At 36.2% G+C, this 23,317-nt stretch overlaps 2 protein-coding genes across 2 annotated transcripts; one reads left to right on the top strand and one right to left on the bottom strand.

Annotated features, from left to right (window-relative positions):
* Positions 1-798: 798 nt before the first annotated feature.
* Positions 799-6,650, bottom strand: LOC138313330 (uncharacterized). Its single transcript, XM_069253822.1, has 5 exons — positions 6,302-6,650; positions 5,184-5,327; positions 4,765-4,842; positions 3,634-4,458; positions 799-2,630 (listed from the first exon to the last, which is right to left on the bottom strand). The coding sequence occupies exons 1-5, from the start codon at positions 6,519-6,521 to the stop codon at positions 799-801; spliced, it is 3,099 nt and encodes a 1,032-aa protein (XP_069109923.1). The 5' UTR covers positions 6,522-6,650.
* A 137-nt stretch (positions 6,651-6,787) lies between these two features.
* Positions 6,788-22,979, top strand: LOC138313329 (uncharacterized). The gene is made up of 5 exons (XM_069253821.1): positions 6,788-6,953; positions 8,936-9,043; positions 10,120-11,077; positions 14,330-14,774; positions 22,758-22,979. Exons 1-5 carry the CDS (start codon positions 6,788-6,790, stop codon positions 22,977-22,979), a joined length of 1,899 nt encoding a protein of 632 aa, XP_069109922.1.
* The last annotated feature ends 338 nt before the right edge of the window (positions 22,980-23,317 follow it).

The following is a 23,317-nucleotide window of genomic DNA, read 5'->3' as shown; positions in this document are numbered from 1 at the left end:
TTTTAGAATTTGCAATATTCTAGAAATGTTCTATAACTGTTCCTAAAAGTTTTTATGGAAGAGATCTAGAACAGCTTCAGAACACCATGTATTCTTATAATAAAAAGCTCTTTATAATTAACTATAATCATATAAGATTCCCAAAAACATGAAAATAGAACATTACAAGTGGTGTTAAAGATTTGAAGTCCCTGTTGACCTCTAAGGTAAAAAGTTCCTGAAAAACTTCTTAATAAAAAAATCACAAAGTTAAAGAATGTTACACTTTTACAGGCTTTTTTTAAATTTATGGTAAATCAAGGGAACTTCGCCCTGAAAATATATATACTTTTTAACAAACACATTAAGGAAATTGTTGAGTAAGCAATGTTCAAGTTAGAAAACTAATTATAAGAGATCTCTGGACAAAATTAGCATTTTACATTTAAAAATGTATCCCAATAACTTTGCATCAATCTGCAATTCAGGGAGACAAAACTCATGTGTACTGATTAAGCCTACCAAGTAATTCAAGGTCCATCAAAAATTGTTGGAAATCTCTACAAAATCAACATTTTAAACAAAACCAAAACTTTAAAGGATATACACTAGTTCATGGTCATGTCATGGGGATTCAGCTAACCAAGTTTGAGAAACATGGGTTGAAAATTAAACTTGGGGAGTATTTGTCACATTTAAATTACAGTCCGAGATAACCCCATACCACAACACCTCTGAGCAAAATTTTTACATAATACACTAGTAATACAGTTTCCCATAGGTACATACATGCAAAGTTATAAACATGTAATTAACCAGTCACTTGAATACTGCATGGCCGTACTGATTAGGCATCTGTATGACATACTGTTTTCCAACACCATTTCTAGTGTTTACATCTAAATACACCACCACTTCCTTGAGACTGTCAACATTTATCAACAAAAGATCATGTGTATTGCTAACAACCGAATAGTGATTTGCCATTCTTGCTCCTTCTATCATTGATGGCGGAACTTTTTGGAAATGTTCAAGAACTGCGTACACCAACCCCTTGTTTTCACATAAGATAAAGTATTTAATTTTTGCAATTTCATGATTTCCATGCAACACGACCGTACATATTCTCTTTTGCATGCGCATGTACTGCTCCGAGTAAAAGCGCTTTCTGTTTACAACAATCCTGTTCACTTTCTTCAGTGCCATTTCTTCCAGGATATTTTCCCGAGACAATTGCATTTTTACAGAATCTTCTAATTCATTCTGATATAAAGGCTGCATGGCCCCAGCTACATCACAATTGGCTGCTCTGTGGCTGATTTTCCAGCCATCATCCTTTTTAAGCTGAAGTCCTCTCCTTCTAATGCACATCTGAGACTGACGAAATCGCATAACCTGCTTCAACACAACACCTGTACCATGAATTGAATTGAGAAGCATTGCATTAATGTCCTCGAAAGGAAAACAGCTCCAACACCAAACGGGCCCCCAAAGTTTTACATAGTCACATAAGTGCAACCCAGTATTGTGAATGTTCAGACCGCAAGATCCATCCCCGTAGAGGCGCTGAAATGATGCATAGAACTGATCTAATAGATCTCTGGCCTTGATCAATGATTCTTGAGATATATCATCTCCAAGGAGAATGTGGATCCCTTCAGAAAGATATGAGAAGTTTTCAAGATACTCATCCTTTAGGAAGTCCTCTACACAAGGAAATGCATAATACAACAACCAGGTTTGGAATTCAGTGGCTTTAAAACTTTGATAGTTTTTTTCAAGATTTCTGGGAAGTCTTTCAATACTGTGAGGTGGTTTTAAAAATTGCATCCTTGTAGAAACCTCCTCTATGTGATCACCTATGAAGTATTCCTTAGATTTCTCTTTAGGGGAGAACCATTTGCACATGATTGCTTTGGTGACACCTAAACAGACTCCATGCATGTAGTCCGGGACGATTCCCTGCACAAGATCAAAATCTGTTAGATAAGAGAGCCCACTTTCTCCCTTAAATCCTTTAGAACGGTTATTTGGACAGCCACTCCTCATGTTTTCAAGAACTAATTCATGCATTCTTTGCATGCTTCTGTTTCCTTGAATTTTATATGGCAAGCACTTAGCATTTCCTTTACCTTGTTTAACAGTTTTTCCATCTTCTTCACATGAAATACAAGGATATTGACCATTGAAGTAGGACATGTTGAGCAACTCCGCCTTGGCTGGTAAATCCATAACACCACACACTATTTTAAGCTTAACAAGAATTTTCACATTGTCAATAGAAACTTCTACACCCGATGTATAAAGGGTATTCATATAATCACTGAAAATTTTGAAATATTCATGAAAAGGTGGTTTTCCTTTCCCCTGCCACATCCCTACTAAAAGAATGTTTTCTCTTGAAAACCGTTTTGGAGGGCTAAGTTCATTTAGAGCCAAGTATATAGGCCAAAGTTCAGTTTTCGAGGACGAATACAAATTGACTCCATCAGTATTAAATATGGCTGTCAGGTTGTTACTTTCCTTTAAAAAACCAGTTTTCATCAACTTTCTGTATTCATGTCCATCTAAAATATCTGTTAAATTGCTTGATCCAGAATTCAATCTTTCATATGCATTCCTTTTGGTTTCTTGAATATCTGCCCATATTCCTGTAAACAGTGAAAATATTGAAATTAACATCAGAGAAATTTTATATTACCATTAATACCGTTAAAATAATGACATTTTAATGAAACCAGATGAAAGTTGAATTCTGTTCTGTCTATTTTTCAGAAAGTTCTTCTTAGATCTGTCTTAGATTTAATATGGGGGTTCCCCTTGTTATCTGATTATTAAGAGGAAAAGTAGGAAAAAGATCAGTCTTACATAAAACCAATAAAGATCATCCAATTGGTTTTATGTAAGACTGATCTTTTTCCTACTTTTCCTCTTAATAATCTAAGAAGAACTTTCTGAAAAAAAAAAGCCAGAACAGAATTCAACTCTCAAAACTAAGTACCAAGGGAAACTCACATGTGAATTTTGAGAAACTTAAGAAAAGATCCTTTCTGTACTGAGAAATAGCAATATAACAAAAACTGTTCAAGGACGGACAGACAATGCAACAGGTGATTTGAATAGCCCACCATCTGAAGATGGTGGGCTAAAAAAGGTCATTTATGTGATAATAAATAGCACTTGATTCATGTTTTAAATTGTTTTTAAAACTTTAACTATCCAAATTAATTTTAAACATCAACTATGAAGTTCACTCAGGATGGCTGTCTCATTTTGTTTTCCAAAATACAATATTATAGTGCAAAGGATAGGAACCTCTATGTGGAATTGATAGACTGACCAACCATATTAAGGACATATCCTGAAAAAGACCACTTTCCAATGAAACCCAAGGCATATGATTGTTATATATTTTCCTAGTATCCATGCGATAAAATTAACATTCAAAATAATATAAAGTTATTAATTTCAAGATTCAGCTCTATAAGCTTGAGTATTTTTTTCAAAAAAATGTATCTCAGATTGTAAAAGCTTTCCTTGGTGAAATCAGTCATATATATGGTCCTTTCTGATAATCTCTTTTTTTCTTTTGCAACCAATTTTAATGAAGAATAATAAATTTAAATATATTTGTTTTACTGTTAAGATATTTACCAGGTGTTTGAAGTAGATCCGCTAACTGCTTATGTACATCTGCAAACACAAAACTCTGTCTTGGCTGCCTTGATCTGCTCGTCTGTTTACCTAAGGATCCTTTATAACGAAGCCCTTCACAACTTTGACAACGAAACACATCTTCATCTTCTGGGAAAACTTTGCTGCACAATATGCAATAATGAAATTCTTTTAGTGAAGTGCTATCAATGTGTGATAACATTTTTTCCCAGTCCAAGTCATTCACTTCTTTTGATTTTGGAAAAGTTTTCTTCAGAGTTTCAATAATGTCTTTACTAGCACTTACAGATAACTGATTCCTCAAAAAACAAGACAGAAGAGAAAGTGACTGAAACTCTTTGTCAGTCATGTGTTCAATGCGTTCTTCATCTTGAACATAATTTTCAAAGACGGAATCCTGGTCACTATCACCAGAGGCAGAAAGAGATTCTGTATTAGAGTTGGATGGGCTAAAATTTGAAGACACAGTTTCATCTGAGTCAGATGAAGTGCAATCTGAGTCAGGTGTTTCATAGTCTGACAAGATGTTTTCCATGGAAATACTGCTATCTAACTCATTTGTTTCATTCATATCTGAATGGTCATCATCATTGTAATCTGGCATTGTTACTTTTTTGGTTCCAGAAGAAGAGCTAACTTCAGACTGGAAGTATCTTTCATCAGGTTCATTCTCATCTGTACCTGATCGCTGGATTGCTGATGCCTGGAATGACAAGTCATTGTTTTCAGATATGTCAGGTGTTGAGATGTCCATCTCTCTCGATGAAATGATGTTACACTCATGGCTTGATTTCGAGTAATTTCCTGAAAGAAAAAGAAGATTTTTTTTTTATATTTATGCCAATCAGCTAGTTATTTACTGAAGACAGACTCAAGTATCTTTATCCCTTTACCTTTTGAAGGATGATTAATATGATTATTAACATTTAATCATGAGTAGATCTTCATAGTGGGATGCATGTTATGGTATGGTGTGAAAGTTTTAAATCATGGCATATCATATGTATGCAAGGATATCAAACACAGACAGACATAGACCACATAATGAATAATATTTTCTTCATCATGTTTAATACACAAATGATGAGGAAAAAATTGTTCTGAACCTACCTTCATTTCTCTGATCATATTGAGAATAACGAGAGCTGGTTTCTGGTAAATGACTTGAGTGACTGTGTGTCGGTGTTCCTAAATCAGAATATTAAATTTCAGTAATCAGATTTCTCATTTGTTTTTACTTTTTTATTATATCACAATACAAGAAATAGCAGAGGGTTCTTGGCGCCCACCACCAAATGTTTTTCCAATCAGTATTTCCACATAACAAGCGAGTTACAAACAAAACTTTAGTATTGGACATCACAGTTACAAACTTACAGTTAATGTATACAATAAAATATGGAAATATACCATCATGCTTATATGATTAATAAAAACAAGGATTTTGTTCTTGCAATACTTTAAAATGATTTAAAGTTTACCAGGTTCTTAAACTTTTTTGAAAGCTAATTTGTAAGTTTTATGGTTACCTCCATCACATTCAAAAAGTTTTTTTTTCGAAGGTGCTACCGATTGTCCCTTAATTTGTTGTTTCTTCCACCTGTATGATGTAGAGCGAGGAACAGGTATATCGGTATTGTCCAAATATAATTTCTTCTCTCTCCTCACAGGAGCTGCAAGTATAAAAAGAAAATAATCTGATAAAGATACTTCTAATCAAAAATATGAAATTGATATTAACCTGAATACATACATTTAAGAAAATCACACTCTTGACTAAGTTAAATGTTTCATCTCTTTAATCTTTGCAGTTCCTATCATAATCAAAACAGATTGTTACTTTATATAATCCATTACACAATGTTCCCTTCTCGTACTAAACGTAAAAATTGTGTGGAAATGTCATTACTGATATCCCCCATTATCAGCATTGCCTTGATTTTCATTGTAAAATTTACTTTTGTTTATACACTCTTAAAATACACATCTCAAGGATTTATGGTATATTTTAGGCCCATCTATAGAATTTAAGTCAAAACGGCCCCACTTTTGTATAGGCAAGTAGGTAATGGATTTATACAACATTGTCGCATACTTTGAAAGAAAACCACAAAACATGTATGTCTTTTATGCTTTTCAGTAAAGCTGATTGTATTGGATTATGTATGATTTAATAAAATCCATTCATAAAATTAAATGTTATATATGAAACCGCAAAAAAGTATAAATAAGAAGATTTTCTTTCTTCTTCATATATATTTTCTAACTTTAAGTTATATATGTATTACTATATAAATGAAACGTATGATTATGTAGGTAAATTAACAAACAAATATAGGAATAACCAGCAAACACTTCATTTCTTTCTTTCTTTAATTTTAATAGTAATGAGATCAATGTATGTAACGATGTTGTATCAATCCATTACCTACTTGCCTATATAAAAGTGGGGCCGTTTTGACCATAAATAAAAACGACAAACAGGTGGTCCAGAAGCTGTTTTTAGCTTATACAGACCGAAGATCAGGTCAATCAGACAAAAGATTACATAGCTTCATATAAAATACCTAGACTGGACTTCTCTGGGGCGATTTATCCAAATATACCGTCTAGAGCCACACTATAGTAACGTCTTCGATGTACTTACTCAGATTATGTTTTTTATGAAGATGTGTCAAAATGCGCTGTTTTGTAGATAACTCTGCACTGCATATTGTACATGAAAACTTCCCATTGCTTTTTCGTCTGAGAAAATCACGTTTTGTTGACTCCATAACACATGCATGATTCTCTGTCTGTCTAGCCTCGATACCGGAAGTAGCCGAAAGCATCAGTTTTGAAATGGAATGGACGCATTTTGTTTTCATACCGGATCAGTTGTTTTGAAAATATTACGGTTATCAGATTTTTCTTTGACCTATAGAATTGACTGAAATATACTAATAATATAACATATATTTTTCTCGGTGAACGAGATTTAGTGATGGATCCAGCGTGAGTATCTCTTATACGTTTTCATTGGTCAGTTCCACAACAGCATCCGTATAAGACGCTGTCATTGGTCATTAACGATAGCTGTCATTGGCGCCGAAGTATTTCCAAGATTTAAATAGAAGCGTGCCAATATCGAACAATGTCGGCGTTAATGTGTTGGTACTTAGAAAAAAGTTACTCGGTGCAATCCCTTGGCACTGTTTTGGAGCCCAAGAAGAAATACGGCGAGTTTTACCGAAAAGGGGATATAGTAAAGGCCAAATTTTGCGGCATTGCATATCCAGCTTTGCTGGTTGAAATCGACGGTAAGTGGTCATAATTATAAACTATGCTCCATTTCCTACACGATTCAAAACAAATTTCCCAATAATGTTCAGTCCACTTAAAAAGATCGGTGGTCTGCCAGAAAGCCACGTAAGAAATTATTTATAGAAAAAAAAGATTTATATCGATGTTCGTAGTTCGTACTAAAAATGAATACACGTCGTCTCCATATCATGCATATGTAACATGGAGGGATCGGAGATTTTTATAGTAATTTTATACGATTAGTCGATACCAGTATTTCTGAAATTCTGATGAGTTCCGATATTATGTTCTGATGAGTTCCAATATTATGTTATAAGATTTTTGAAAGTGAGATGAGTCCCCGAATCATGGCGAATGACGAATTCGATTTTAACATTCTCATTTGGTAAAGAAAATCTTAATCTTTTTTTTTGGCGCAAAATCTCGAACCCCGGCCGCTGAGTCCTGAATCAAAGATAAAATTGAGTATAATATGTCATGTTCTGCTATATAATTCATGCATTTTTACATCTTTTCAAATGTTTTTTTCTTTGCATCATCTCTGGACAATTTTTTTTTTTTTAAAATATGACATGTTTGCAAGTAAAGTATTCCTCGTTGCTCCTGATCATGATGGTAATGTTTTCGTTAATTTCTATTGCTCAGATTATTCTCCGAAGAAAATTTGTTAGGGAAATATTTAGTTAAAGAAAAAAGTTTGGGTAACTATGTGTTTAAGATTCAGGACAATTTACCTAAATCTAAATATTTCTTAACCAAATCTTGTGCTTGATGACATATTTTACATAAAATTCGGAAAAAAATAAAAGAACTTTTTTCACCTCTTATCATAACTTTTTTATGTATTTGGACGAATATATATAAATTCCTAAAAGTTATATTCTAATTATTTTCTAGTCAATTTAGATATCCTATAGGCAGGCATCTCTGAGATTTTAACGGAAGACAACGGCAGATTTGCAAGCTTATAACTCGTGAATAATATAGCCTATATCTTCGTTTTTATGCCATCAACATGAATTAAAGTGTGTGTGTTGGGAGGGGTGTCATTATAAGTGTTTCCCATGTTGTCTGTCCTGTTGTGTCCTGAATCAGTGTTAAACACATTCATGGAATGATGGATTTTCATCAAACTTCAAAGTTATTACAGTAAGGGAATACCTTTCACATTCTAGTGGTTTAGGGAAGCTGGGGCTCATAGACATTTTCTTAAGTTTTACTAAAAAAAAATGGGTTCAAATTTGGTCTGAAGTTGTAATTTGGTTAATATGGGGGCATTACTAGATTGGTGTAATAAGCATATTTAAAGCTATATGTGCCGTAACTGCGCGAAAATTTTGACATGCTATTTTTTCTTCAGTAATCGATTGAAAACAATAGGTTTTGATGAATTAAGCTTTGAAAATCATTCAAAAGCACAGACAAACATGCATGCTGCATCATAAACGTTAGTTACAACACAGAAATTATACACTTAAAAAGTTCAGGTATTTATGCGTTATGTATACTTATATGGCAACATATCGGAAGAAGTCACTGAACAATTACTAACAACACTGTAAAAATGTGAAATAAAATTGTAGACAACAACTTGGCTTCATAATCAGACCGTATGCACTCATTTCACTGCACTATCGACGAAAATATCATGATTTTTGGCAGTACTGCCAAAATTCATTTTGAGCTCTTATTTATATGTGTAAAATTAAAACCTATGCATTATAAGTATTGTAATTCTCAAAATGTTAGTAACATTTGGGTGTGAATAACATATTAAAAGCTCTTCTTGATTCATGAGTATGAAAATTACGGCACATATAACTTTAAGTAGATTCGGGTAGGTTAACATTAACACTCGCTTTCAGCACATTATATATTTGTCTATTAATTTATTTGATATTGATGTGAGACGCACTTTTGTTTGTAAAAAAGAAATGTCATGCATGATTGTTAATAATAAAGCTATGATGTTTTGCAGTTAACAGAGAAGCTTTGATAGAAGAAGGAAAACATCTGGAGGAAATTCTTGCAAATCATCCTGGGGATATGCTTCCTGAAGAAATTATGATGGAAATGAAAAGAAAAGGTAATGTCAAAGTGTAAACTGTACATGTCTTACTTCAGGGATTCTATAGGTAGAAGGGAAAAACTATAAATGCGCCCATAAAATAAAATAGTATACAATGATCGGAAATACTTTTTCTATTATTTTATTTTTTCATTATTTTTCCCCATATCGTTGGTGAACACTGGAATATAATGTTTAATGCATAATATAAAATCTAAATGTTGAATATGTTTTGTTTAATATATTTTGTGTTAATGAAGGTGTTAATATATTTTCATTTTAGGCTCTTAAGTATAGTTCAAAGAACTGATTCAATTCATGTTTTACTGAATCTCAATCAGGGTATCAAGTTGCTGACAGCAGGGAATTTATGTCTTGCAGATATTTTCTACTTTAATTATTTAAATTTATATACCATGTCATGGTACTTGATGAAATACAGAGGATAATAAAAGATTTGTGTTACTCGGCCCTAGAGTTGAGTGACTTGTTTCTCACATACCGTATCCACCCCAAGAAGTGCCCATGCATATGTCCCTATATTAAAGCGCCCCTCCCCCCTTTTCTCCTCATTTCTGACGTATCAAAACATTTAAGACAAAATGTCTTCTACTCGCTGATAACACATTTTAGTTGAATAACAAACTATGTATGGAAAAAATAGAAAGTTTTATAAATAAATTTCTGCATATTTAAGGTGCTTTCATTAGTTTCAGCTGTCTAATGCTCTGCAATTGACAGGTTTATGCCAAATTGTTTACACTGACGAAGGAACAACAGTTCTACTGTTTCCGGTTTTGTGGCAGCCACGAAATTTGAATGAGTATCCTCCAGAAATCATATCCCAATAACTGCCTCTCCAATTTTCCTTACTTTCTATATGCCCTGGGGTCTTATTGGGTCAGATATAGTATTGTAAATTTAAAGAACAATTCCATTGCAAACAATTTCCTTGCTTCAATCCTAAAATGTTTTGTGAGGTCTGGACATGATGTGACAATACCATAAATTTCGCAAAATCTGACCAGGTATAGTAAAGAAACATTGGCATTACTGTTTGCAAAAGATTTTGCATTAAGCTTTCACTTTTTCAGATCTGAGTTCTGGATCAAATTTAACGACCAATGGACATCAATCTAGTGCTGTTGTACCCATAGAGGAGTCTCCAGTCACACTTAGTCCATCCAATAACAGAAAGTCTTCAGTCACAAGTCCATCCAATAACGGGGAGTCTTCAGTTACAAGTCCATCCAATAACAGGAGATCGTCAGTCACAAGTCCATCCAATAACGGGGAGTCTTCAGTCACAAGTCCATCTAATAACAGGAGTTCGTCAGTCACAAGTCCATCTAATAACAGGAGTTCGTCAGTCACAAGTCCATCTAATAACAGGAGTTCGTCAGTCACAAGTCCATCTAATAACAGGAGTTCGTCAGTCACAAGTCCATCTAATAACAGGAGTTCGTCAGTCACAAGTCCATCTAATAACAGGAGATCGTCAGTCACAAGTCCATCTAATAACAGGAGTTCGTCAGTCACAAGTCCATCTAATAACAGGAGTTCGTCAGTCACAAGTCCATCTAATAACAGGAGATCGTCAGTCACAAGTCCATCTAATAACAGGAGTTCGTCAGTCACAAGTCCATCTAATAACAGGAGATCGTCAGTCACAAGTCCATCCAATAACGGGGAGTCTTCAGTCACAAGTCCATCTAATAACAGGAGTTCGTCAGTCACAAGTCCATCCAATAACGGGGAGTCTTCAGTCACAAGTCCATCTAATAACAGGAGTTCGTCAGTCACAAGTCCATCTAATAACAGGAGTTCGTCAGTCACAAGTCCATCTAATAACAGGAGTTCGTCAGTCACAAGTCCATCTAATAACAGGAGTTCGTCAGTCACAAGTCCATCCAATAACGGGGAGTCTTCAGTCACAGGTCCATCCAATAAGGAGCTTGAGTCTACAGTCACAATACCACCCAGTGACGGCGAGTCTTCAGTCACATTCAGTCCTTCCAACAACAGGGCATCATCTGGGATGTCCCACTCAAGGTACCATAACTATTCTTAAGAAAGATCAAATGTGACGCAGAAAAGTGAAGGCTTTGATTTGCTATCGCTAGTGTTCTTCAGGTTATTGATTATAATTTGAAAAATTCGTAAATTTAAATTTTTGTTTAAAGAAGAGAGAGAAACTGCCTTTTATTTAATACTTAAAATATACATGATTGATTATTCTACAATCGCAAGTTCTAATCATTCCACCTCAAGGACAGTATTGGTATTAATGTATTTTCATCATGTTCAGCTTCATATCTTAGTGCAGATGTGGAAGGGAAATGTTTGTTTATATAAACATTTAAAAATGACAACAGACTACTGCTTGCACATTTGCCCCATCGTCTGAATATCTAGAGGTCCCTTTGATGGGAGTTGCTCACCTGGTCCGAAGGACCAAGGTGAGCTTATGCCATACCGTGGCGTCCGGGCGTCCGGCGTCGTCGTCGTCGTCCGTCGTCCGTCGTCCGTCCGTCCGTCCGTCAACAATCGACTTCTTCTCCATAACCGCTGGTCGGATTTCAACAAAATTTGACTGGTAGCATCCTTATGGGCTACTAACTGAAAATTGTACAAATGATGGGGCTGACCCCCCAGGGGCCTGAGGGGCGGGGCCAAAGGGGGTCAATTTGGCTATTTCCATATAAACGACTTCTTCTCTGAAACCAAGCATGGGATAGCACCCATAATGCAATGGTAGCATCCTTATAGGGTGGGGATTCAAAATTGTACAAATGATGGGGCTGACCCCCCAGGGGCCTGAGGGGCGGGGCCAAAAGGGGTCAATTTGGCTATTTCCATATAAACGACTTCTTCTCTGAAACCAAGCATGAGATAGCATCCATAATGCAATGGTAGCATCCTTATAGGGTGGGGATTCAAAATTGTACAAATGATGGGGCTGACCCCCCGGGGGCCTGAGGGGCGGGGTCAAATGGGGTCAATTTGGCTATTTCCATATAAACGACTTCTTCTCTGACTAAGCATGAGATAGCACTCATAATGCAGTGGTAGTATCGTTATAGAGTGGGGATTAAAAATTGTACAAATGATGTGGCTGACCCCCCGGGGGCCTGAGGGGCGGGGCCAAAAGGGGTCAATTTGGCTATTTCCATATAAACGACTTCTTCTCTGAAACCAAGCATGGGATAGCACCCATAATGCAATGGTAGCATCCTTATAGGGTGGGGATTCAAAATTGTACAAATGATGGGGCTGACCCCCTGGGGGCCTGAGGGGCGGGGTCTAATGGGGTCAATTTGGCTATTTCCATATAAACGACTTCTTCTCTGAAACTAAGCATGAGATAGCACTCATAATGCAATGGTAGTATCTTTATAGGTTGGGGATTCAAAATTGTACAAATGATGTGGCTGACCCCCGGGGGGCCTGAGGGGCGGGGTCAAAAGGGGCCAATTTGGCTATTTCCATATAAACGACTTCTTCTCTGAAACTAAGCATGGTATAGCACCCATAATGCAATGGTGGCATCTTTATAGGGTGGGGATTCAAAATTGTGCAAATGATGGGGCTGACCCCCAGGGGGCCTGAGGGGCGGGGTCGAAAGTGGCCAATTTGGCAATTTCCATTTAAACGACTTCTTCTCTGAAACTAAGCACGGTATAGCACCCATAATACAATGGTAGTATCCTTATAGTGTGGGGATTCAAAATTGTGCAAATGATAGGGCTGACCCCCCGGGGCCTGAGGGCGGGGTCAAAAGTGGTCAATTTCCATATATATATGACTTTTTCTCTGCAACTTAACATGGGATTACGCTCATAATGCAATGGTTACATCCTTATAGGGTTTGGATTCAAAATTTTGCAAATGATGGGGCTGACCCCCCGTGGGCCTGAAGGGTGGGGTCAAAAGGGGTCAATTTAGCTATTTCCATATAAACGACTTCTTCTCTGCAACTAAGAATGGAAGAGCACTTATAGTGCAATGGTAGCATCCTTATAGGGTTGGGATTTGAAATTGTACAAATGATAGGGCTGACCCCCGGGGCCTTAGACGGCAATAGATGCGAGGTCAAAAGGTCAATTAGGCTACTATTTTCATATAAATTACTTTGTCTCTGAACCTATGTATTGGATAGCATATTTGTATGGTATCAATAGCATCATTGTATGGTTGTGATTCAAAATTAAACTTTGGGAGTCAATTTTGCTTATTTTTCTAATTGTCAGAGTCTTGTGATAATTACTAACAAAAAACCAGGTGAGCGATACAGGCCCTCTGGGCCTCTTGTAATTTGAAAAATTCGTAAATTTAAATTTTTGTTTAAAGAAGAGAGAGAAACTGCCTTTTATTTAATACTTAAAATATACATGATTGATTATTCTACAATCGCAAGTTATAATCATTCCACCTCAAGGACAGTATTGGTATTAATGTATTTTCATCATGTTCAGCTTCATATCTTAGTGCAGATGTGGAAGGGAAATGTTTGTTTATATAAACATTTAAAAATGACAACAGACTACTGCTTGCACATTTGCCCCATCGTCTGAATATCTAGAGGTCCCTTTGATGGGGAAGGCATATAGCAGTTAGTCTGTATCATTTCAACTTAATATATATATATATTCTTCAGCAAGGACAATTCTGTGTATTATATATAAATGTTAAGAAATGACACAGAATATATACTGCTAGCACTTATGGAGCTCCAGCTGTGACTGGGTGAAAGCACTAGCAGTAATCTGTCATTTTTTAAAATTTATAATATATACTTTTTTTTTCTTTCGCAAGGACAATTCTTATATATATTTCATTATACATATATAGTGCTGTGTTCATTAATTAGAATAATTATCTTACACCTATGGCAGTGCATTTGATTGGAAATTAATGATGGTTTCAAACTATCAATTAATTGTATAGTTTTATTTAAAATTTTATTAGTTTCTGTATGTAAATGGACTTTACGCTGAACTTGTATCTTGTATTACAAGTTTTTATTCAACTGACTTTTCATTTAGTGGTGTTAGATTTTCAATTAAGATAAATGCAGCTGTGTCAATGATTATGAATGATCCACATGTACTGGGGTAGGCTATTATAGCATTAGTAAATGATAACAAAAAGACAATAACAAGGAACTCCACGTCTTTATTTCAAACATGTGTGAATTGTCCATCAAAACACAATTGAAAATCATTGATTGTTGAGGGCTGTTAATTTGGGGATGGAGGGCAACATGAAAATAAAGTGTTATAACTCAGTATTGCTTCTTTGCAGTAAACGGAAACTTGAACAGAAGGTGCAGGATCTGGAGAGTGAAGTAAGACATTTGAAAACCAGTATTAAGTCATTGAAACGCAAAGTTGAGGCCATGCAGGAAACTCACAGTGACGCTGCTTCTCCTAATACGGATCAAGATGATCAGAAGTTGAACTTTGAACAACTAATGGCCAAAGTAGCCCATTTAAATGGTAACAATAGTGAAACACTGAGCTTAAAGATACTTGCTTCCAGTGTGTTTACGCAAGATGAATTGATCTCGTGCACAAGGACTGGGAAGAAAACCTCCAACACTGGAGAGAATCCAAAGCCATGTTTCAGCACTGAAAAACTGAGATTGCTTGAAAGAGTCTTCTTGACCAAATTTCCAGAATTATCTATAAACATATTCAATAAGAAATTCGATAATATTCTTAAAAATGCAACGCAGAAGTGCCAAAAAGTCAAACTAAATAATTAATATTATATTGAGCTAAAATGAATCTGTAGACAGACTTTTACAGTGCTTTGAAGAAATATTGTATTTGTATACGTAATACAAATTGTATTATTTGTTTTTCTTTGTATTTGATTAGTAACTATTAGGATTTTACCAGGCCAGCTGATTGCCAGATATATTGCAAGGCTGTCTATATGTAAGCATGAGTATAACTTATTTTGATAGGATCTTATCTTTTCTCTTCTTCCTAACTGACTTTATCTTTCCTGAAGAGCCTGCCCTTGGCACCTCCCTTCACTTTTGGCCTTGAGTTGAGCGTTTCGCCCATGTGAGGAAGGGCTCTGGTTCTGTCCCCTGGCCGAGACACACACCAAAGTCTATAAAAGTGGTAAGTTTCGATGCTGCTCCTCGCATAGCGTTCAGCATACAGGGAGTGGGACGACTGGTTCGCCGTCGTTTCAGTATAGATGTGACCGTGGGATGTGTTGCTTGTGTCTTCGGCGGCATGCTTCAGTGACAGTATATAGCACTATAAAAAGGGCAACAGTTCCACTATACAAGAAGACACAACATGACATGAATATAGCGCAGTCTCCCAAAACAAACACTCACCTCGCTACAACATACACGCAACACAACCGCAGCAACGCGCATACATGGGAGGCCGTCCTTACATTACCATAGCTGTTAAAAGTACGTTAATTAATCAAACAAACAAACAAACACTTCCATAAAGGTAAGGTTGCAGGTGCACGTCAAACTATATCCTTGATGAAATTTCCAACGATTTTTCAGGACGGCTGCATATATGTGTATACCTGTTCTGAAACTGGTCTTGAACTTAGGTAGAATTCTTCAGAACGTGTTTATCACCATTCTAGAACACCTGTTCTAGAACAGATATGGAACCATTAGGAAAAATATCTTATGGAATAGTTCTAGAACTAGTCTGGAACATCTGTTCTACAACTGTTCTAGAATAGTTCGAAGTATCAGTTCCAGAATGGTTCTAGAACTGTTCAAAAAAATATTTTGTCTCATTTAACATTTCTGGATTGGTTCTGGAACACCTGTTCCAGAACCTGTGAAGCACGATTCTAGAACACCTGTTCCAGAACAAAACAAATGGATCTAGAAGAGATTCTAGAATTGTTCTGGAATATTTCACAGGGTTTGTTTGTTTGAAAACGTCCTATAGCTATGGTCATGTAAGGACGGCCTCCCATGTATGCGGGTGTGTTGCGTGTATGTTGTGCGAGGTGAGTGTACTGGGAGACTGCGGTATGTTCGTGTTGTGTCTTCTTGTACAGTGGAACTGTTGCCCTTTTTATAGTGCTATATCACTGAAGCATGCCGCCAAAGACACCAAGCAACACACCCCACCAGGTCACATTATACTGGCAACGGGCGAATCAGTCGTCCCACTCCCTGTATGCTGAACGCTAAGCAGGAGCAGAAACTACCATTTTTAGGTCATCTGACCCGAAGGGTCAGGATGACCTATAGTCATCATGTTTCGTCCGTCGTCGTCCGCCGTCCGCCGTCCGCCGTCCGCCGTGCGCCGTGCGCCGTCCGCCGTGCGTTAACTTTTCACATTTTGAACTTCTTCTCAAGTTCTACCAGTGCCATTTAGCTGAAACTTACATGAAATGATCCTGACATGGTCCCGACAAAGTGTTGTTATTTTTCAGGTTGATCCGAAATCCAAGATGGCCGCCACAGCCGCCATATTGAAAACACATTTTGAACTTCTTCTCAAGTTCTACCAGTGCGATTTGGCTGAAACTTGCATGAAACAATCCTGACATGGTCCCGACAAAGTGTTGTTATTTTTCGGGTCGATCCGAAATCCAAGATGGCCGCCACAGCCGCCATATTGAAAACACATTTTGAACTTCTTCTCAAGTTCTACCGGTGCGATTTGGCTGAAACTTGCATGAAACAATCCTGACATGGTCCCGACAAAGTGTTGTTATTTTTCGGGTTGATCCGAAATCCAAGATGGCCGCCACAGCCGCCATATTGAAAACACATTTTTAACTTCTTCTCAAGTTCTACCAGTGCGATTTAGCTGAAACTTACATGAAATGATCCTGACATGGTCCCGACAAAGTGTTGTTATTTTTCGGGTCGATCCGAAATCCAAGATGGCCGCCACAGCCACCATATTGAAAACACATTTTGAACTTCTTCTCAAGTTCTACCGGTGCAATTTGGCTGAAACTTGCAAGAAACAATCCTGACATGGTCCCGACAAAGTGTTGTTATTTTTCGGGTTGATCCAAAATCCAAGATGGCCACCACAGCCACCATATTGAAAACACATTTTTAACTTCTTCTCAAGTTCTTCTGGTGCAATTTGGCTGAAACTTGCATGAAATGATCCTGACATGGTCCCAACAAAGTGTTGTTATTTTTCGGGTCGGTCCGAAATCCAAGATGGCCGCCACAGCCGCCATCTTGAAAACACATTTTGAACTTCTTCTCAAGTTCTACCGGTGCGATTTGGCTGAAACTTGCATGAAATGATCCTGACATGGTCCCGACAAAGTGTTGTTATTTTTCGGGTCAATCCGAAATCCAAGATGGCCGCCACAGCCGCCATCTTGAAAGCACATTTTGAACTTCTTCTCAAGTTCTACCAGTGCGATTTGGCTGAAACTTGCATTGAAGCAATCCTGACATGTTCCCGACAAAGTGTTGTTATTTTTCTGGTTGATCCGAAATCCAAGATGGCTGCCACAGCTGCCATATTGAAAACTCATTTTGAACTTTTCGTCAAGTTCTACTGGTGAGATTTGGCTGAAACTAGCATGAAACAATTTTGACATGGTCTCGACAAACTGTTGTTTTTTTTTCAGGTCAATCTGAAATTCAAGATGGCCGCCACAGCCACCATCTTGAAATCACATTTTGATCTTCTTCTCAAGTTCTACCAGTGTGATTTAGCTGAAACTTGCATGAAATGATCCTGAGATGGTCCCGACAAAGTGTTGTTATTTTTCAGGTCGATCCGAAATCCAAGATGGCTGCAACAGGTGCCATCTTGAAAACATTTTTAACTTCTCCTCAAGTTCTACCATTGCGATTTAGTTGAAACTTGCATGAAATGATCCTGACATGGTCCAGATTAAGTTGACATCTCAGCAAATGGCATAACATTTGTATATTCAAAACCCCGGACCAGTGGCACTGGATGAACCCTGAAATTAAATCAACCCACAAATCTCTTGAGTTCTCATGTTTAAGTGAAAAGGTTTATTGTCATAATACCTGGGGGTTTTAGTATGCTAAACAATTATCAGATCAAATTATGCAATTGATGTTTTGCCTACAGATTTTATTTACATTAAAACTGTTGCTTGTTGGAACAGTTCATGTAAGTATAATGCAAATAAATGTTTGTTTAACCCAAAAGAAGAGTTTGTTTTCATGCTCATATTTAAGTTGTAGATTGCATGGGGATTCAAATTTGTTAAATGATTGGGTTATATCCCACTAATCTGAGGTGGCCCGTTCCCATATTATTCTCCTAATGGTGAGTCTGTTACAAACTTCTTTAATACTTGAAAGTTGAATTTGTGTATATTTTCTTTTAAACTACAACAACAAAATTTTCCTTTCTGCAACATTTTTTTATGTTCTTAAAAATGTTCTGCAATATCATTGGTTCTCATTGGTCAGAATTTCTCTATGATTTTCCTATATTGCCAGTATTATCATCAGAACCCTCCGGATTATACTTCAACATCTGTAAATAGACCAACTTTAAATGATGTTGTTTAATTTATTAATGTATATTTTTAAAAATAGTATAGAAATGAAAAATAAACAATTAAACTTCGCTCTTTTTATCCTGTATAATGATTCATATTATCCAGTGATATCCTTGGAGAAAATATCAAGAAATCCTGGATTGCTACCAAGTTAACAAATCTTATCTGTTTCCTTTGTACCAATTGTGCTGTTAAGCATTAAACTGATAGAAATAGAGTGGAACTGTTTCCTGTATTTATCAGATAATATTCATTGTACATGCATGTTTTGTTTTGGTGGTGTACAAGGCAATGATAATGTTTAATAATTATTGAATATTTTTCTTTGGCATGAATAAAATATTTCAGTTTATTCAGTGGTGAAAATTAAACGCTAGAAATATATATATATATGTAAAAAAAAAAAAAAAAAAAAAAAAAAAAATACGCCGGCGGTGTGATTCGAACTCGTAGATTTTGTATCTGAGTACAAGAACGATAACTCTGTGTATCAACAGGAAGTTATCGAAGAATTGCATTCTGGGATTCGACAAGGTAACGTGGTGACTGTTTTGTAAAAAGTGCTGGCAATGTTGAACTTTTTGTTGCGTTTTGTTGGTGTAAATGGCGTTTTTAACATTGTTTGTACATCACATATAACATGTTTTAACGTGAACCGATTTACAAATGGTTTTGGTGATTAAAATATCGTCAGCATCGTAAAGAAATCGGCTCCTCAGCACATAACTGGGCCAAATTATGATCCAGTAATATTTGACAGAGATTCTGGGAGTTTACACAGGATTTGCGGTGTTTATGTAATTTTATTTTGTGGCGAGTAACATTTCGTTATGAATGAGTAAACATGATCTGCTTTCTTATTAAATTTGTCTTCGCGGATTTAATTTTATGTACTAGGCGTATACACTCGTTTGTCCCAATGCTAATGTTATTTGGAGCCGTGTTATTTGTACCTGTACTCTAAATAAATAAAATAAGATAATTTAAGGCAAAGCCTATCTGAGAGCGCAGCATTTAATTCATTCTTTCGTTTGTTGTTTTTTTAATTGTGTTACTAAATAGAAATCTACCCCGCGGTCAATAAAGGATTTCCAACGGCGAAAAGAGTAATCTCCCCTGACCCATCAGTTTTTTTATCGATGTTTAAGTTTACATGTGTTTTGTGTTTATTGCTTAACTATATATTGTGTGTGCTGACTAACTCTACTGCTAGAAACCATTTATAGAATTGTTAATTATTAGAATCATAGCTTTGCTGAATTACTGGCATTGAGTTTATAACAATAAAAACAATATTGAACACATAATACTTCTACTTTCACTTTCTGCAAAAATATGTGACTCCAGCTACAAAATATATATCTCAACGTCATTCTCCGTTGCGCTTGCCAGGCAGAAAATTCCGAAGCAACTGCTCACATAAAAAGGCATTTAAGTTAAGATTCAGGACAAAATGTAATTGTTAGATTCAGGTAAGAATAAATTAGAAGGTTTATCTTTCACTAATGTTTTCATTTTGAAATTTTCCGAGTATAATTTGTTTTTAATCACATGATAGTGTGATTTTGTAATCATGCGAGAGTGTGCGTATACGGGTATATACTTTTACTATATGTTATTGACAGAACGTTAAGCTTCTGTGCCTAAACAGATATGGCTTTCAACTAGTTTCAAGGTCTACGTAAGCTTTTCAATAATTATAATTATACATGTTTATAAACATTATCAAAATTATATTGACCTTGAACCATCACTCAAGATGTCTTCTGTGCAGCTTTTTACTCAAATAGGAAAAAGATATTCCTTTTTTATACTCTTATCGCCCTCGGATGGATGAAAATTGCATTATATATAAGGAATAAAAATTAAAAATAATTTCAATTGCTAAGAATGTTAGACCTACAGGTAATTAATGAGCCACTACCTTTCCGAAATGGCTTTCAATTTTTAAATTGGGAATGTAAAAACAAGATTTTTATATAGTCACAGAAGTTATTAAAGAGACAATTCACTCAGGCTAAATCTTTACAAAAGCAAGAAGTAAAATACGGCATAAATGTATTGTTCTACATTTCTTATGATACATAAAATATTGACAAATTCCACGTCATTGTTACAGTATTTTTAGTTGATACCGTTGTAATTAAATTACAATCGTTGATCAATATGATTAAGCAGGTACAAATATGTACGCTGTACCCATATCCGAGCCAAAGTCACGCACGTTGAAACAAATGAACAACATAACCACTGAGGAGGTGATAAAATGATTCTTAGGCAAGATAATTCACCTAATAAGGTAAACACACTACTGTCAGAGCGATTTGAGCAGTTATAGACAAAAGTAGCATTACTCTAGCTACAAGCAAGGGACAGGTTCGGCATACAAGATGTTGGACCACAATGTGTAATGGCGGAAAGCGAGCGAGTTTGAACATTTCAACACGGATTTCACCACCATGGGCTTTTCTGGCATATCACAGTAAAACCGACTGATCTAATTTCTATTAGAACTGGGTTTTTTTTTCGATATGTGTACAAATTTTAATGTTCTCTTTGACTGAATTGTCCCTTTAATCAACCGTTACACTTACCATCACCTTCTTGACAATTTAATCATTTTCATAACGGGACTTGTTTCTTGCCAACTCGTCTGTCGATTAAATCACTGGGCGACATGGCAAAACAGCAATTGATTCTTCACTGTTAACAATAGTTTACGCTGGGAATCTAGCATTTTGTTGGTGTTTTAACATCCTCTTAGGCCATTTATAATTGATATACATGTTTAGCCCACCATCATCAGATGGTGGGCTATTCAAATTGCTTTTTGTCCGTCGTCCGTCTGTCCGTCCGTCCGTTAACAATTCTTGTTATCGCTATTTCTCAGAAAGTACGAAAGGGATCTTTCTTAAATTTCATATGTAGGTTTCCCTATGGCCCTAGTTGTGCATATTGCATGTTGGGACCAATTAGTCAACAAAGCAGCCATCTTTGGATTTTGATAGTTAAAGTTTGTTATCGCTATTTTCTCATTAAGTACTGAAGGGATCATTCTCAAATTTCACATGTAGGTTCCCCTAGGGCCCTTGTTGTGCATATTGGGATTGGGACTGATTGAATCAACAAGAGGCAGCCATCTTGGGTTTTGTAGTATGTTTGAAAAAGTTTGAAAAGTAGAGAAAAGAGTATCATCTTTCCATTGTCCAGACATAGATCATTCTTTGGTGGGCGCCAAGATCGATCCCTCTGGGATCTCTTGTCTGTAGTATTATTGTTTCAAGAAACTTTTTACTTTCTGTTTTGCAAAGGTCGTAGTGGTCCTTTAATATTTAAGTTTTACCTTCATATTAGTCTATCTAGGTCACTAATTTGAGCTTGAAACTAAGCACAGGCATATATACGTGTGAATTAAAAGTCACTTGTAAAAATAATGACGAAAACTAAAGCATTGCCCCAATTATTTTATGAATTGCAACAGAAGATTTCTTTTTCGTACAATCTGTATCTATAAAACTATTTAGGTTAAACTATCAAAATCATGTTATGGCATATATGCAGGTTAGTCAATTACACATTTGTTTTGTATTTTTAGCCCCTAAGACCATAGTTCTATGTCCATATTGCATTTTTAGAGCAATCAAATATTAAGATGGGTGACAGGTATTGCCATCTTGGATTTTGATATTTGAAGTTTATTACATCTATATCTCAGAAACTACCGAAGGGATATTCTTCAAATTCCATATGTAGGTTTCTCTAGTGGCCTAGTTTTGCATAATTACAGTTTTAGCCCACCATCATCAGATGGTTCGAATTCGAAGTGGGGCAGTTACCAGGTACTGACCACTGGTCATTGGTTTTTCTCCGGGTACTCCGGCTTTCCTCTTTACTGTCCATTCCTGGCACATCCTTACATGACCCTGGCTGTTAATAGGACGTTAAACTAATAAAATCAATTCAAGTTTTTAGAGTGTTAATGAACTTTAATCATTTTTGCACTTTGAAAATTTTAGTGCTAATATTTTGATAATAACATTTACATTTGATACTTCTTCAGTTCTGTATTCTGTGGTATATGCCAAATTCATTGACAAAGTGGAACATAGAACACAGATAATTATGAGTGTTGGCTGTGCTGATTGTATATGCTAGTAATTGCTGATCAGTCATGTTTTACTTTACTAATATTGTATAATTTTAATTTCAGATTCCATCTTTCTCAATGCCTAGAGGGAAGTTTTGGCGAAGAGGGCTTGCTGCAAAGAAGGGGAATGGCCACCCCTCAAACAAAGGCTTGACGAGTGACGTTGACATGGGTACGCCCCCTGTAAAAAAGGCACTGGTTGACGACATGGGTACGCCCCCTGTAGAAAAGGCACTGGTTGACGATGGTTTGAGTGTTCCATTTTCAAAAATGCTTTACGAGTGACATTGACATGGGTACGCCCCCTGTAAAAAAGGCACTGGTTGACGACATGGGTACGCCCCCTGTAGAAAAGGCACTGGTTGACATGAAGGGTACGCCCCCGAAAAAGGCACTTGAAGTTGATTTGAGCACTGGTTTGAGCACTGGTTTGAGCACTGGTTTGAGTATTGATTTGAGCAATGATCGAAACACTGGTTTGAACAAAGATTTAAGCTGCAGTTTGAACAATAAATTAAGCAATGCTTCGACAAATTTTATGGAAACTGATTTGAATACTGAATGGAATGAATCTACCTCTGAATTGAGCAATAATTTGACACAAGATTTAAGTACTAGTTTGA

The sequence above is a fragment of the Argopecten irradians genome, unplaced genomic scaffold (assembly GCF_041381155.1).
Source record: "Argopecten irradians isolate NY unplaced genomic scaffold, Ai_NY scaffold_0654, whole genome shotgun sequence".
Lineage (NCBI taxonomy): Eukaryota > Metazoa > Mollusca > Bivalvia > Pectinida > Pectinidae > Argopecten > Argopecten irradians.
This window is presented reverse-complemented; position numbering and strand designations above follow the sequence as displayed.

Coding starts and splice junctions, on each gene's coding strand:
- LOC138313330 (XM_069253822.1), bottom strand. CDS start 6,521: ATGAAAACAAAATGCGTCCATTCCATTTCAAAACTGATGCTTTCGGCT. Junction 5,328..6,301: donor TCATAAAAAACATAATCTGA/GTAAGTACATCG, acceptor TTATACTTGCAG/CTCCTGTGAGGAGAGAGAAG. Junction 2,631..3,633: donor GGATCTACTTCAAACACCTG/GTAAATATCTTA, acceptor CACTGTTTACAG/GAATATGGGCAGATATTCAA.
- LOC138313329 (XM_069253821.1), top strand. CDS start 6,788: ATGTCGGCGTTAATGTGTTGGTACTTAGAAAAAAGTTACTCGGTGCAA. Junction 6,954..8,935: donor TTTGCTGGTTGAAATCGACG/GTAAGTGGTCAT, acceptor GATGTTTTGCAG/TTAACAGAGAAGCTTTGATA. Junction 11,078..14,329: donor TCTGGGATGTCCCACTCAAG/GTACCATAACTA, acceptor GCTTCTTTGCAG/TAAACGGAAACTTGAACAGA.